The 16568-nt window shown below is 42.3% G+C and overlaps 1 protein-coding gene across 18 annotated transcripts in view; it reads right to left on the bottom strand.

Annotated features, from left to right (window-relative positions):
• Nucleotides 1-16568, bottom strand: part of Fbxo15 (F-box protein 15) — a 98981-nt gene that overhangs the window by 55591 nt on the left and 26822 nt on the right. For 15 of the 18 annotated variants that reach the window (XR_015642398.1, XR_015642399.1, XM_087593184.1 and 12 more), the window contains 2 exon segments: nucleotides 16108-16190; nucleotides 14617-14759 (listed from right to left, as the gene is read on the bottom strand). Coding sequence is in view for 16 of the 18 variants with exons in the window: in XM_087593184.1 (XP_087449310.1) it covers nucleotides 14617-14759; nucleotides 16108-16190 (226 nt within the window). In the remaining 2 variants the exon portion in view is untranslated. 18 annotated transcript variants of the gene reach the window in all.

Raw genomic sequence — 16568 nt, 5'->3', positions numbered from 1 at the left:
ATCAGTATGGGTAGTTCTGTATTACCTTCCTCTCAGTTTTACTACAGACCTAAAAATGCTCTAAAAAGTAAAGCATACTTTCTTAAAAATCAAAGGCTTGGGCAGCATACTTTGCTATTAAAATCACTTCTCTCTGCTTTCCTCTCACTATTCCTCTCAATACTGATAAAAGACTACAATATACCATACTGCACAAAACCTTTCTCCTTCTGCTTCTGAAAATTGGTAATAATTAGCTTGATATGAAGATCAAATAAGTATACATTCCTTTATCCTCTGCATTGCTGATCAGGCCCTTTGGCAAGCTCAATTTACACTTCAAAGACACAACTGGACTATTCCCTCTGTTCGCCAGACTGTACCATAACCTAATCAAAATGTTAATGGACAGTTGTGTAGAAAAGAACTAATACAGCAGGATGGAGTCCTACAGTATTAGTTTACAAGGTCTGTTCAGAGGAATAGCCTTTGAATGTTCAGGAAAATCTTTCCACATAGCTGATAAGGCAGCTACTCACTGTATCTAATGCTTGTGCTGTGAGGTTGAGCATCTGTTTGCTTGTAGGAGTCTGGAAATACAGTAGTACTAGATCACAGTACTACCTAGGTCGCACAGACCCACATACCAGTCCCAGTAAAAATGCGAACTTTTTGTAAGATTTACCAGTTCTCCAAAGTCCTGAGGGAACTAGGTACACCTACGTGGTAACTGTGAAAAAGTTCTAAAGTACTGGTTGGTTTCCACTGAACTTCACCCCATATACCTTTCCTCTTTGTTGATTGTATCCACTAATACATCAATATTCCAAGTACTGTGAATTGTCCTACTCAGTCAATGATCTTAGGACTAGTGATATCTGATGTCAGTCAATTTGCATTTTTAGCAAAAAAAAAAAAAAAAAGAAAACAAATTGCACAAAGAAAAACCCACAGATACTTTTATAAACTCACCTCTAGTATTAACAAATTATTCTAGAAGTGTTTCCTTTGCTATTTTATCCCTCTTCCTCTCTTACCCTCTCATTGAATTCAGACAGCAAATACACCCTCACCTAATCTTCCCTTGAACTTAATTTGAATGGGAATACACAAATAGTCATCAATTATGTGTAGGTTTAGGGATCATATTTTTCTTTGAAAAGAGATTATATAAATCCCTTTTTTAAAACTTTATTATACCCATGACTTGTCGAAGTAGCAAAACATAAAATCTCAAAGAAAATGTTGCTGGGGTAATGGCTCAGTGACTTGGTCCAAATCTCCAGAATCCATCTTTAAAAAAGCCAAACAACAACAGCAAAAAATGCCAACAGGAGCAGCATGCACTTGTAATGTCTCACAGAGACATGGAGAATGGACTGCTGGGGTTTTCTGGCCAGGCAGTCTAGCCAACCATAAGTAGTAGGTTCAATGAGAGACCCTGTCTCAAAACATAAGGCAGAGAAGAAAAAGAAAAACCACTCAGCATTGTCCTCTGCCCTCCACAAGCACATACACACTCTCACACCTTCATAGAAAGACAACTTCCCAATTCCTTAGATGAGTATAAGTGAGCTCCATGGAAAAACGGTCAAACAAACCAAAAAGAAAGAAGAAATGGCCACTCTCATGGTAGCTGCGAGTTGAGCTGACTGGTAGAAAAGTCAGCCCCCAATGGTGTCTTACTATGGGCAGTACTGTCTAGACACCTAGGCACATGGTAACAGAGGACTGAAGTGCCTCCAACCTTACAAAACAACACGAGTGCGTCTGAAAGGGTGATGAAGACAGTACAGCCCAACTCGGCACTCCTGGCTGAAGCAGGACCACGAAAGGAACAGGAACTCGAAGCCCATCAGCATGTGCTACATCTCTCAGAGTGGCTGAAGATGGCAAAGTGAATCATGGGCGCTCTGTAGGCTGGTCTGAGAAATGAGGCCATGCCACCTACCACAGAGCAGTCTTCAATGAGCCAGCTACACAATGAATTATTCTTACCTGCCATGAGGCAAGAATATAAGCCAGGCATCAGAGCCACTGACTCCAGACCTCTGATTTGTTTAATAGAAAGTAATAAAAAAACAAAAAACTTCAAAGAGCATTTAGCAAAATCCATGGAGTTAGAAACAGAAAATGTTATGACAAGGAAGTGGGCTGCATCAGAGTGTTGGAGCTTATTCTGAATTAGAGCTTCGTTCCTCTGAAATGAATAGATAATAAACTTTCTGAGGATTTGTATTCCTATATATTCAACTCCAGAGACCCCTTTTGCCAGTTAGGCAAATTATTCTACACAACCTGTTCTATGCCAACGCTCTCAAGATATAATATGATCTCCAGGGTGAAGACACAACCACATATAAAGATATACCGTATTACACTTAGTTAAAGTATGTGATAAATTTTTCTGCAAGTAAAAGTTTATCGGCTGCCGCCGCAGAGAGCCCTTGGACAGCACCCCGCGAGCAAACTTGAGCCTCGGGACCACAGGTAAGACCAACTTGTCTGCAGCAAGAGAGCTGCCTGGTGAGATCGGGACACACAGAGGCAGAGTTCATCTAGGACCGGGCACGTCCTGTGTTTGCCGGGGGTCCCACGCCCGCGGATCCCGGCCCGAAGCAGCTCTCTTCTCCCAGACCCCGTGGGAAAGAGACCTCACCGCCTGGTCAGGTGGGCACTCCTGAGGCTGCAGAGCGGAAGAGACCACCAACACTGCCCATCCCTGCCCACATCCCTGGCCCAAGAGGAAACTGTATAAGGCCTCTGGGCTCCCGTGGGGGAGGGCCCAGGAGAGGGAGGACCCCTGCCTGAGACACCTCCAGAACCTGAAGGAAACAGACCGGATAAACAGTTCTCTGCACCCAAATCCCGTGGGAGGGAGAGCTAAACCTTCAGAGAGGCAGACAAGCCTGGGAAACCAGAAGAGACTGCTCTCTGTGCACACATCTCAGACGCCAGAGGAAAACACCAAAGGCCACCTGGAACCCTGGTGCACTGAAGCTCCCGGAAGGGGCGGCACAGGTCTTCCTGGTTGCTGCCGCTGCAGAGAGCCCGTGGGCAGCACCCCACGAGCGAACTTGAGCCTCGGGACCACAGGTAAGACCAACTTTTCTGCTGCAAGAAAGCTGCCTGGTGAACTCAAGACACAGGCCCACAGGAACAGCTGAAGACCTGTAGAGAGGAAAAACTACACGCCCGAAAGCAGAACATTCTGTCCCCATAACAGGCTGAAAGAGAGGAAAACAGGTCTACAGCACTCCTGACACACAGGCTTATAGGACAGTCTAGCCACTGTCAGAAATAGCAGAACAAAGTAACACTAGAGATAATCTGATGGCGAGAGGCAAGCGCAGGAACCCAAGCAACAGAAACCAAGACTACATGGCACCATCGGAGCCCAATTCTCCCACCAAAACAAACATGGAATATCCAAACACACCAGAAAAGCAAGATCTAGTTTCAAAATCATATTTGATCATGATGCTGGAGGACTTCAAGAAAGACGTGAAGAACTCCCTTAGAGAACAAGTAGAAGCCTACAGAGAGGAATTGCAAAAATCCCTGAAAGAATTCCAGGAAAACACAATCAAACAGTTGAAGGAATTAAAAATGGAAATAGAAGCAATCAAGAAAGAACACATGGAAACAACCCTGGATATAGAAAACCAAAAGAAGAGACAAGGAGCTGTAGATACAAGCTTCACCAACAGAATACAAGAGATGGAAGAGAGAATCTCAGGAGCAGAAGATTCCATAGAAATCATTGACTCAACTGTCAAAGATAATGTAAATCGGAAAAAGCTACTGGTCCAAAACATACAGGAAATCCAGGATTCAATGAGAAGATCAAACCTAAGGATAATAGGTATAGAAGAGAGTGAAGACTCCCAGCTCAAAGGACCAGTAAATATCTTCAACAAAATCATAGAAGAAAACTTCCCTAACCTAAAAAAAGAGATACCCATAGGCATACAAGAAGCCTACAGAACTCCAAATAGACTGGACCAGAAAAGAAACACCTCCCGTCACATAATTGTCAAAACACCAAACGCACAAAATAAAGAAAGAATATTAAAAGCAGTAAGGGAAAAAGGTCAAGTAACATATAAAGGCAGACCTATCAGAATCACACCAGACTTCTCGCCAGAAACTATGAAGGCCAGAAGATCCTGGACTGATGTCATACAGACCCTAAGAGAACACAAATGCCAGCCCAGGTTACTGTATCCTGCAAAACTCTCAATTAACATAGATGGAGAAACCAAGATATTCCATGACAAAACCAAATTTACACAATATCTTTCTACAAATCCAGCACTACAAAGGATAATAAATGGGAAAGCCCAACATAAGGAGGCAAGCTATACCCTAGAAGAAGCAAGAAACTAATCGTCTTGGCGACAAAACAAAGAGAATGAAAGCACACAAACATAACCTCACATCCAAATATGAATATAATGGGAAGCAATAATCACTATTCCTTAATATCTCTCAACATCAATGGCCTCAACTCCCCAATAAAAAGACATAGATTAACAAACTGGATACGCAACGAGGACCCTGCATTCTGCTGCCTACAGGAAACACACCTCAGAGACAAAGACAGACATTACCTCAGAGTGAAAGGCTGGAAAACAATTTTCCAAGCAAATGGTCAGAAGAAGCAAGCTGGAGTAGCCATTCTAATATCAAATAAAATCAATTTCCAACTAAAAGTCATCAAAAAGGATAAGGAAGGACACTTCATATTCATCAAAGGAAAAATCCACCAAGATGAACTCTCAATCCTAAATATCTATGCCCCAAATACAAGGGCACCTACATATGTAAAAGAAACCTTACTAAAGCTCAAAACACACATTGCACCTCACACAATAATAGTGGGAGATTTCAACACCCCACTCTCATCAATGAACAGATCATGGAAACAGAAATTAAACAGAGATGTAGACAGACTAAGAGAAGTCATGAGCCAAATGGACTTAACGGATATTTATAGAACATTCTATCCTAAAGCAAAAGGATATACCTTCTTCTCAGCTCCTCATGGTACTTTCTCCAAAATTGACCATATAATTGGTCAAAAAACGGGCCTCAACAGGTACAGAAAGATAGAAATAATCCCATGCGTGCTATCAGACCACCGCGGCCTAAAACTGGTCTTCAATAACAATCAAGGAAGAATGCCCACATATACGTGGAAATTGAACAATGCTCTACTCAATAATAACCTGGTCAAGGAAGAAATAAAGAAAGAAATTAAAAACTATTTAGAATTTAATGAAAATGAAGGTACAACATACCCAAACTTATGGGACACAATGAAAGCTGTGCTAAGAGGAAAACTCATAGTGCTGAGTGCCTGCAGAAAGAAACAGGAAAGAGCATATGTCAGCAGCTTGACAGCACACCTAAAAGCTCTAGAACAAAAAGAAGCAAATACACCCAGGAGGAGTGGAAGGCAGGAAATAATCAAACTCAGAGCTGAAATCAACCAAGTAGAAACAAAAAGGACCATAGAAAGAATCAACAGAACCAAAAGTTGGTTCTTTGAGAAAATCAACAAGATAGATAAACCCTTAGCCAGACTAACGAGAGGACACAGAGAGTGCGTCCAAATTAACAAAATCAGAAATGAAAAGGGAGACATAACAACAGATTCAGAGGAAATTCAAAAAATCATCAGATCTTACTATAAAAACCTATATTCAACAAAACTTGAAAATCTTCAGGAAATGGACAATTTCCTAGACAGATACCAGGTACCGAACTTAAATCAGGAACAGATAAACCAGTTAAACAACCCCATAACTCCTAAGGAAATAGAAGCAGTCATTAAAGGTCTCCCAACCAAAAAGAGCCCAGGTCCAGATGGGCTTAGTGCAGAATTCTATCAAACCTTCATAGAAGACCTCATACCAATATTATCCAAACTATTCCACAAAATTAAAACAGATGGATCACTACCGAATACCTTCTACGAAGCCACAATTACTCTTATACCTAAACCACACAAAGACACAACAAAGAAAGAGAACTTCAGACCAATTTCCCTTATGAATATCGATGCAAAAATACTCAACAAAAGTCTGGCAAACCGAATCCAAGAGCACATCAAAACAATCATCCACCATGACCAAGTAGGCTTCATCCCAGGCATGCAGGGATGGTTTAATATACGGAAAACCATCAACGTGACCCATTATATAAACAAACTGAAAGAACAGAACCACATGATCCTTTCATTAGACGCTGAGAAAGCATTTGACAAAATTCAACACCCCTTCATGATAAAAGTCCTGGAAAGAATAGGAATTCACGGCCCATACCTAAACATAGTAAAAGCCATATACAGCAAACCAGTTGCTAACATTAAACTAAATGGAGAGAAACTTGAAGCAATCCCACTAAAATCAGGGACTAGACAAGGCTGCCCACTCTCTCCCTACTTATTCAATATAGTTCTTGAAGTTCTAGCCAGAGCAATCAGACAACAAAAGGAGGGCAAGGGGATACAGATCGGAAAAGAAGAAGTCAAAATATCACTATTTGCAGATGATATGATAGTATATTTAAGTGATCCCAAAAGTTCCACCAGAGAACTACTAAAGCTGATAAACAACTTCAGCAAAGTGGCTGGGTATAAAATTAACTCAAATAAATCAGTTGCCTTCCTCTACACAAAAGAGAAACAAGCCGAGAAAGAAATTAGGGAAATGACACCCTTCATAATAGACCCAAATAATATAAAGTACCTCGGTGTGACTTTAACAAAGCAAGTAAAAGATCTGTACAATAAGAACTTCAAGACACTGAAGAAGGAAATTGAAGAAGACCTCAGAAGATGGAAAGATCTCCCATGCTCATGGATTGGCAGGATTAATATAGTAAAAATGGCCATTTTACCAAAAGCAATCTACAGATTCAATGCAATCCCCATCAAAATACCAATCCAATTCTTCAAAGAGTTAGACAGAACAATTTGCAAATTCATCTGGAATAACAAAAAACCCAGGATAGCTAAAGCTATCCTCAACGATAAAAGGACTTCAGGGGGAATCACTATCCCTGAACTGAAGCAGTATTACAGAGCAATAGTGATAAAAACTCATGGTATTGGTACAGAGACAGACAGATAGACCAATTGAATAGAATTGAAGACCCAGAAATGAACCCACACACCTATGGTCACTTGATTTTTGACAAAGGAGCCAAAACCATCAAATGGAAAAAAGATAGCATTTTCAGCAAATGGTGCTGGTTCAACTGGAGGTCAACATGTAGAAGAATGCAGATCGATCCATGCTTATCACCTTGTACAAAGCTTAAGTCCAAGTGGATCAAGGACCTCCACATCAAACCAGACACACTCAAACTAATAGAAGAAAAACTAGGGAAGCATCTGGAACACATGGGCACTGGAAAAAATATCCTAAACAAAACACCAATGGCTTACGCTTTAAGATCAAGAATCGACAAATGGGATCTCATAAAACTGCAAAGCTTCTGTAAGGCAAAGGACACTGTGGTTAGGACAAAACGGCAAGCAACAGATTGGGAAAAGATCTTTACCAATCCTACAACAGATAGAGGCCTTATATCCAAAATATACAAAGCACTCAAGAAGTTAGACCGCAGGGAGACAAATAACCCTATTAAAAAATGGGGTTCAGAGCTAAACAAAGAATTCACAGCTGAGGAATGCCGAATGGCTGAGAAACACCCAAAGAAATGTTCAACATCTTTAGTCATAAGGGAAATGCAAATCAAAACAACCCTGAGATTTCACCTCACACCAGTGAGAATGGCTAAGATCAAAAACTCAGGGGACAACAGATGCTGGCGAGGATGTGGAGAAAGAGGAACACTCCTCCATTGTTGGTGGGATTGCAGACTGGTAAAACCATTCTGGAAATCAGTCTGGAGGATCCTCAGAAAATTGGACATTGAACTGCCTGAGGATCCAGCTATACCTCTCTTGGGCATATACCCAAAAGATGCCCCAACATATAACAGAGACACGTGCTCCACTATGTTCATTGCAGCCTTATTTATAATAGTCAGAAGCTGGAAAGAACCCAGATGCCCTTCAACAGAGGAATGGATGCAGAAAATGTGGTACATCTACACAATGGGATATTACTCAGCTATCAAAAACAATGACTTTATGAAATTCGTAGGCAAATGGTTGGAACTGGAAAATATCATCCTGAGTGAGCTAACCCAATCACAGAAAGACATACATGGTATGCACTCATTGATAAGTGGCTATTAGCCCAAATGCTTGAATTACCCTAGGTCCCTAGAACAAAGGAAACTCAAGACGGATGATCAAAATGTGAATGCTTCACTCCTTCTTTAAATGAGGAAAAAGAATACCCTTGGCAGGGAAGGGAGAGGCAAAGATTAAAACAGAGACTGAAGGAACACCCATTCAGAGCCTGCCCCACATGTGGCCCATACATATACAGCCACCCAATTAGACAAGATGGATGAAGCAAAGAAGTGCAGACCGACAGGAGCCGGATGTAGATCGCTCCTGAGAGACACAGCCAGAATACAGCAAATATAGAGGCGAATGCCAGCAGCAAACCACTGAACTGAGAATAGGTCCCCTATTGAAGGAATCAGAGAAAGAACTGGAAGAGCTTGAAGGGGCTCGAGACCCCAAAAGTACAACAATGCCAAGCAACCAGAGCTTCCAGGGACTAAGCCACTACCTAAAGACTATACATGGACTGACCCTGGACTCTGACCCCATAGGTAGCAATGAATATCCTAGTAAGAGCACCAGTGGAAGGGGAAGCCCTGGGTCCTGCTAAGACTGAACCCCCAGTGAACTAGTCTATGGGGGGAGGGCGGCAATGGTGGGAGGGTTGGGAGGGGAACACCCATAAGGAAGGGGAGGGGGGAGGGGGATGTTTGCCCGGATACCGGGAAAGGGAATAACACTCGAAATGTATATAAGAAATACTCAAGTTAATAAAAAAAAAAAAGTTTATCAGATGTAACTAAATGGTTTCATAATTGGACTATTTGGAATTGTGATGAAGAGTGGTATTTTGTCCCACTCCCCTGGGTTTCTTCTGTCTCTTCTGGGACACCACACTTCCTTAGTGACAGGAGTACAGTGTCTAGTGTACGCTAAGCAGACCCGTATCACTGGGTGTCATCAACTCACAATACAGAGAAGTTTAATTAAAAAAAAAGATAAAGGAAAAGTTAATACAGAAATGGTGGCTGCCTCTAGAAGGAAAAGCAGATAGCAGTAACAAGGGTGACACAAGGGCCTCAAATGTCATGGCAACAGTCTATTTCCTAAATTTTGTCTTGGCTCCTTGATAATTATCTTGTTATTATCCAAAGCCTGACCCAATATCATGTATAGAAAAGATTCTAGTAGCTCATCATTAAGTTTACAAACCCAAGTTTTGCACCCGTCCATCTATGCATTTTCCCAAATGGACTTCCTCATCTATACACTTACCTACCTACCCCCCTAACTTTCCACTGTGCTGTTGAAAATAGAGCCTATGGCCTTATCCTAGGCAAGCACTCTACCACTGAGCAACATCCTAACCCCTCCAAAGGTATTTCAGACTCTGTTCTGAAAGTTTTAACTCCCACTGAGATTTCTAAGTCAAGAGTTGCAGTTGATTTGCAGTTGAATTAGCATATACACATGACCCTCACTCAAAGAGAGAATGCCATGGCCATATGAAATGACCACGCTCGGGGCATTTGGATTATGTCCTAGTTAACTCCATCCTCCCCTTGCTGCAGTAATCTAGATACTGAGCATGTACAAACTGCCTGTTCCCACCCCACCCCCAGTAAAAAGAGGTAAGTCCTCTACTCAGAGAGCTAAGAACGCCTAACACCATCCTCTCAGCATGCAGTGCGGATAAGCACTTGGCCCAGCAAACTAAGTACAAGGCTCTTGTCTATCTGTGCCTGACTCACCCTTGAATCTGACACTATTTCTTAATGCAAGACCTGACCGGTTGCCCTTGACCTTTGGCTCCATGCTGTTGGATCGGGGTTGTCTCATCAGTGTCAGGCCAGGTTTCTCATGTCTCACTGAGGACAAATGCAGCATAGAGCAACCTAAATTCTAGGGCATGATGATAAAACATTTCATCTTTGGTAGGGACAAAGTGTTTGGTTTTTTTTTAATAGGGATAAAGTTCTGTCATCCTAAACTTCAATGACATAGCTGAAATCTACTAAATATACCACATGGTACCAAGAGAGTTTCTCAAAAACTATAAAGGACAATCCATTGGTACTTATAAAACTGCTATACACTCTGATGGCAACGGCTCCCTCTGCTGACTCTTGGCAGAATCCTGTGGAGAGAGGAAATGCACTGAATCTATATAGGAAAGTCCTCTTTTGTATAAACTAAAGTCTTACAAATGGGGAGAATGCATATGCAACACACAGCACACAATCTAGCAAGCTATCTAATTCCACATTTCCCTTCATTAACTTCATCTCCCGCATGTTATAGTAACCAAATTATTACTGACAGGGCTTATTTGCCCTATATGGAGCTAGACTGAATGTTACTGTAGCTTATCAGTACAATAGATTGTACTTTGACCATACCTAGGAAACCAATAACCTTGAAAAGACAGTTATGACAAACTCCTCTCCCTCCCCCTCCTCTCCCTCACCTCTCTTTCTCTCTCTCATTCCCTCCCTCTCTCATTCCCTCTCCCCACCTCTCGCTCACTCGCTCACTCACGCGTGGGTGAGCACACATGCACACAGAGACAGGCAGCAGGCAGACAGAACCCTAAACTGTGTACTATTAAAATACAAACCTACAGCAATGGTTATGTAGCCAGGTGTTTGTTCTCTCTGAGATGATGCACTCACTGATAAGTGGATATTAGCCCAAAAGCTTGAATTACCCAAGATACAATCCACAGACCTCATGAAGCTCAAGAAGAAAGACAACCAAAGTACAGATGCTTCACTCCTTCTTAAAAGGAGGAACAAAAATACTCATAGGAGGTGATATGAATACAAAGTTTGGAGCAGAGATTGAAGGAATCACCATTCAAAGCCTGCCCCACATGTGGCCCATATATATACAGCCACCAAAACCAGATAAGATTGATGAAACTAAGAAGTGCATGCTGACAGGAACCAGATATAGATGTCTCCTGAGAGACAAAGCTAAAGCATGTCAAAGAGGTGAATGCTAGCAGCAAACCATTGAACTGATAACAGGACCCCCATTGGAGGAATTAGAGAAAGGATTAAAAGAGCTGAAGGGGTTTGCAACACATAAGAACAACAATGCCAATCAACCAGAGCTGCCAGGGACTAAACCACTACCCAAAGACTATACATGGACAGACCCATGGCTCCAGCTGCATATGTAGCAGAGGATGACCTTGTCGGGCACCAATGGGAAGAAAAGCCCTTGGTCCTGCCAAGGTTGAACCCCTAGTGCAGGAGAATGTAGGGGGTAGTGGGGGGGGGGTGGGGAGGGAGCTTATGGAAGGGAAATTGGGAAAGGGAACAACATTTGAAATGTAATTTAAAAAATTCAATAAAAGAAAAAAGAAGATAAGGGCAGCACAAATGAAGGAAGGGGATCTTAAATCACACTCAATGCTCAGACTGACATTCTAGGAGATAGTCAGGCACAAAATGAAAAAAATACAGCCTCAAGGAGAGCTTTTAACAGTCTTAACTAGTAAAACTGAATAATACAGCGTAGGGAGCCTAGATTCCAGACATCGAATCCAGGGGTTGGGGATTTAGCTCAGTGGTAGAGCGCTTGCCTAGCAAGCACAAGGCCCCAGCTCCAAAAAAAAAAAGATCCAGACATGGAATCCAGTTAGTCCCACTGCACAGCTGGCAAGGAGCTAAGAAGCCTGAGAGTCGCTATGCAGAGACCTGTCATAGTAATACTGCAGGTATGAGGAGCAGGCCATGGAAGCTCAAACTGCTAGAACAGGATGAGGAAGGCAGAGCACAGCAGAAGACAGACAAGGATGATGCCAGAGAAGAGACAGTGGCAGAACTGCGATTGAACAGGAAAGGCTGATTGGATCCTACAGGCCACAGTATTGGTCACGAGGTTCAAATGGAAGGAGAACTCTAGGGACCACGCAACCCTCACAAGGTACCAGTCTCAATCACTCATCACCAGAGCCAGGTTCTGGATAGGCTGAGTGCTGGCAGTGGACAGAGAATGACTGGCTAGGAAGGGACAGGAAGCACCTGGACACAAGACTCTAAGTCCTCTGCCAACACTATCAGCACCAAAGACAAAGACGTTTGTACCCAATGTGGATTAGAGTGGGGAGGTGTATACCTGGATTCCAATGCTGAGATTTTTAACTGCACAGCCTCATGTGACAGGAAAAAGGTAAATACCGAAGTACACAAGTATCAACTGAGGCCCCGTAAAAGGGGGGATTGTCCGACTCTGCAACGTGAGCAGCTGCTCTGGAACAGAACACGCAGGGGCTGCCTGTGTCGGTGCCCTGAAAACAGCCATCCGGAGCAGACACTCACAGCAGGTTCCCACCTAGGAGATTATAAAATTGGACTCAAAAATAGACATCACATGATTATGATCATCCCAGTAAATGTAAAACCAGAACAGCCTTTCATGATAAGTGAACTATAAATGGACATAGCACACATCAACACAATAAAGGCTATATAAAACCAGCATCTAACCACTACCATGCCAAGGAGAAGACAAGGGGGCCAACTCTCTCTGCTCCAACTGAATATAGTACTCAAAGTATTAGACATAGCAATAAGAGAAGAAAATAAAAGAGATTCAAATAAAAAAAAAAGGGAAGAGGGTAGTTACTGTATCTCCTTTGCAGATGATCATGTTAAGAGACCCAAAGACTCTACCAAAGAAGGCTTAGAGCTGATAAACTTTTAGCAAAGCAGCAGACAGCAAAATTAACACACACATACACACACACAAAAAATCAATGACCTTCCTACAAACCAATGACAAACTTCCTGCCAAACCAAAGAAAAAACAACATTCACAACAGCCACCCGTGTTGGTCAGTTTTCTTACTTTCTACACTCAGACTAAAAAATCTGCTTTGAACAAGGATCAGTAGTGGAAGAGGATTATGGCAATGATGTTTGAAAAAGCATGCCTTCACAGAGAGGAAGTATAATGACCCTCCTAGCCAAGTGATAAAATCCAGCATTACTGACAGGACAGCCTGACATAGCACGTTTTATAATATGTTGCAAAGTGAAGTACATTTTCCTTATAAAATATACTTACCAACATTGTGAAACATGAACCCAAGCAGACCTGCCCTAGACTTTGATTTAAGAATTCATAAAACACAAATGAAACTCAAGACGGATGATCAAAATGTGAATGCTTCACTCCTTCTTTAAAAGGGGAACAAGAATACCCTTGGCAGGGAAGAGAGAGACAAAGATTAAAACAGAGACTGAAGGAACACCCATTCAGAGCCTGCCCCACATGTGGCCCATACATATACAGCCACCCAATTAGACAAGATGGATGAAGCAAAGAAGTGCAGACCGACAGGAGCCGGATGTAGATCGCTCCTGAGAGACACAGCCAGAATACAGCAAACACAGAGGCGAATGCCAGCAGCAAACCACTGAACTGAGAATAGGACCCCCATTGAAGGAATCAGAGAAAGAACTGGAAGAGCTTGAAGGGGCTCAAGACCCCATATGTACAACAATGCTAAGCAACCAGAGCTTCCAGGGACTAAGCCACTACCTAAAGACTATATGTGGACTGACCCTGGACTCTGACCTCATAGGTAGCAATGAATATCCTAGTAAGAGCACCAGTGGAAGGGGAAGCCCTGGGTCCTGCTAAGACTGAACCCCCAGTGAACTAGACTGTTGGGGGGAGGATGGCAATGGGGGGAGGGTGGGGAGGGGAACACCCATAAGGAAGGGGAGGGGGGGTTGGGGATTTAGCTCAGTGGTAGAGCGCTTGCCTAGCAAGCGCAAGGCCCTGGGTTCGGTCCCCAGCTCCAGAGAAAAAAAAAAAAAAAAAAAAGGAGACAAATGCAAAAAAGGAAGGGGAGGGGGGAGGGGGATGTTTGCCCGGAAACCGGGAAAGGGAATAACACTCAAAATGTATATAAGAAATACTCAAGTTAATAAAAAAAAAAGAATTCATAAAACACTCCCAAAAGAAAACCAGAGGGTAGATCAGAATGGCATGCACTTTGAGCTTGAGTTTCCCCAGTCCTTTGCTTAGTTTTGGAAATGTGGCAAACAGCAAATGCTTAGGCAGTGCGAATATGAGAAAAACTATTTTCTTTTAGTCTCACTCTGTACAGCTATGACATTCACCCTGTGACCACATTTACCAAATTCCTGGGCGGAAAAAGGGAAGATTTGGAAATAAGAAAAACAGTCAGGAAATATCATGAGAAAAGATGAGCCAAGCCTCCCTCTAGAGGCTAGAGAGTGAGTGAAAGAGACTGACTGGCTATAGTACTTCACAAGTCCTATGCAAAGAGAAGGGCCAGCGAACACAGCAGAAATGACAGATTATAAACTGACCACCTGGGAGGATAATTTTCTCTTCTCTACAACCCACTAACTTCAGAAAGGAACAAGTTGACCTAGGTTTACCTCTCCTGGAGAAGAGATTGCGAAAGGTACTACATAGGTAGAAAATCCCAACACCATGCATGTCAATGTGCATCTGATAGCCTTGCAGTCCATACTCTGGGCTGTCATCCACAAGTGGACTGTGGGGAGGAAGCATATAGGGACTGAAAGGCAAAACAAAACAGACACAAATTTGTCAAAATCACAGATAAAATATTTGGCTAGGAAAAAACTACTAAAATTTATCATCTATTCAAAACACTACCTCCCACAAATGACATTCAAATAATCTTCATACCATGAACTCAAAAGAACTGCTGTCCTCACCAACTTCTACAAAAGCTGGCACATATACAGAGTTCCACGGGCATAAGACCACCACAGTGACTTTGAGATTGACCCTGGGACACTAGTTCTACAAAGAACTCTCTGCCTTCAGTGTTTTCAGTAGCCCAAGAGGGAGGCGCCCATCAGGAGTTGCATCAACACAGATCTACAGGCCAGGGACTCAGACAAAAACTCCAGCTAAAGGACTGTGGGGCCCCAGAGGAGTAGAAACTCCACAGGAAGACCAACAGAGTCAACTAACCTGAACCCTTGGGGACTCCCAGGGACTGAACCACCAAAGAGCATACATGGGCTGGACCTGGGCCTCCCCGAGCACAAATGTAGACGACGTGCAGCTTGGTCTTCATGTGGGTCTCAAACAACTTGAATGGGGGACTATCCCAAAAGCTGTTCCTTGTGTGTGGAATATGTTCTTCTAGATGGGCTGCCTTGAAGGCCTCAGTGGAAGAGGAAGCACCTAGCCTCATTGAGACTTGATGTGCTAGGGTAGGGGGATACTCATGGGGCCCCCACCCCCTCAGAGAAGAAAGGGAGGGGAGCTGGGGAAAAGGATTGTGTGATTGGGAGGAGGCAGTGATCAGGATGTAAGGTGAACAAGTAAAAAATAAAAAAATAAACAAATAAACAAACCCAACTAATTGCCTCAGTAAGAAAAGCCTCACCATGGAAGGCAACATACTTAAAAACATCCAGGACCTTTTCAGATATTAACAAAAGTGACTAAGGCAGGGACCAAGAAGAAAGTGAAAAGCTGTAGGGAGACAGAAAAAAATTGTTTCCAGCCTAAAAACATGCTAATTTATTATAAGACACTCACAGAAACAGTCAACCAAGGGGTCAAACGTCTGCATATTTTCTAAGTTCAAAACTTCACATGAAGTATGAGAACTTAAGGGAGAATGGCACCACACTAACAGAACAATCACCCCTGCCTCTATAAATAATACTCTACCAGGAATCAAATCCTTAAACTAGACTAAATCAAGCACATACATATTCATAAATAATGCAATTATGTTAGCAATGGCTAAGGATTGTATCTGTTGGTACCTACTAGCTATAAAATACTTTTATAGCTATTGTGAGAATATTAATATGGAACTGATTTCTAACCCTCTCCCCCAACCACACAAAAATAAAGTTTACCCACATACAGATACATACAGAGTGGCTGATCCCAATGTGCTCCTCTCCACAAGGTGATGGAAATGAAGATTTGCCATGACAAAAGCTAGATTGTCCTCCTTCTGAAAAGTTAATTTAAAAGAACATAATTTTTAATAGGAGTATTTTAATTTTTTACTAGTTCATCATGAAAATCACAGCTTATCATCTTGAAGCTACTGTTAATAGATATTGTTGCTGCTAATAAAGTGTTCTCATAAGACTTTATGTATATAAGTCCTATATACATAAGAATATCACTCAGTATGCAAAGCATGCAGTTCCAAAAGAATGTCCTAGCACTTGTGAAATAGCAAAATGCTCTATTATACACAATGATTGCCATATTATTTACATGAATATGCATATATACTTATGCACACATATGTAGCTTGTGTGATTGACGTGTGTGTTTGAGAGACAGAGGGAGGAAGGGATGGAGGGAGAGAGGTAGAACAGTA

The sequence above is a fragment of the Rattus norvegicus genome, chromosome 18 (genome assembly GCF_021556685.1).
Source record: "Rattus norvegicus strain SHRSP/BbbUtx chromosome 18, alternate assembly SHRSP_T2T, whole genome shotgun sequence".
NCBI lineage: Eukaryota > Metazoa > Chordata > Mammalia > Rodentia > Muridae > Rattus > Rattus norvegicus.
This window is presented reverse-complemented; position numbering and strand designations above follow the sequence as displayed.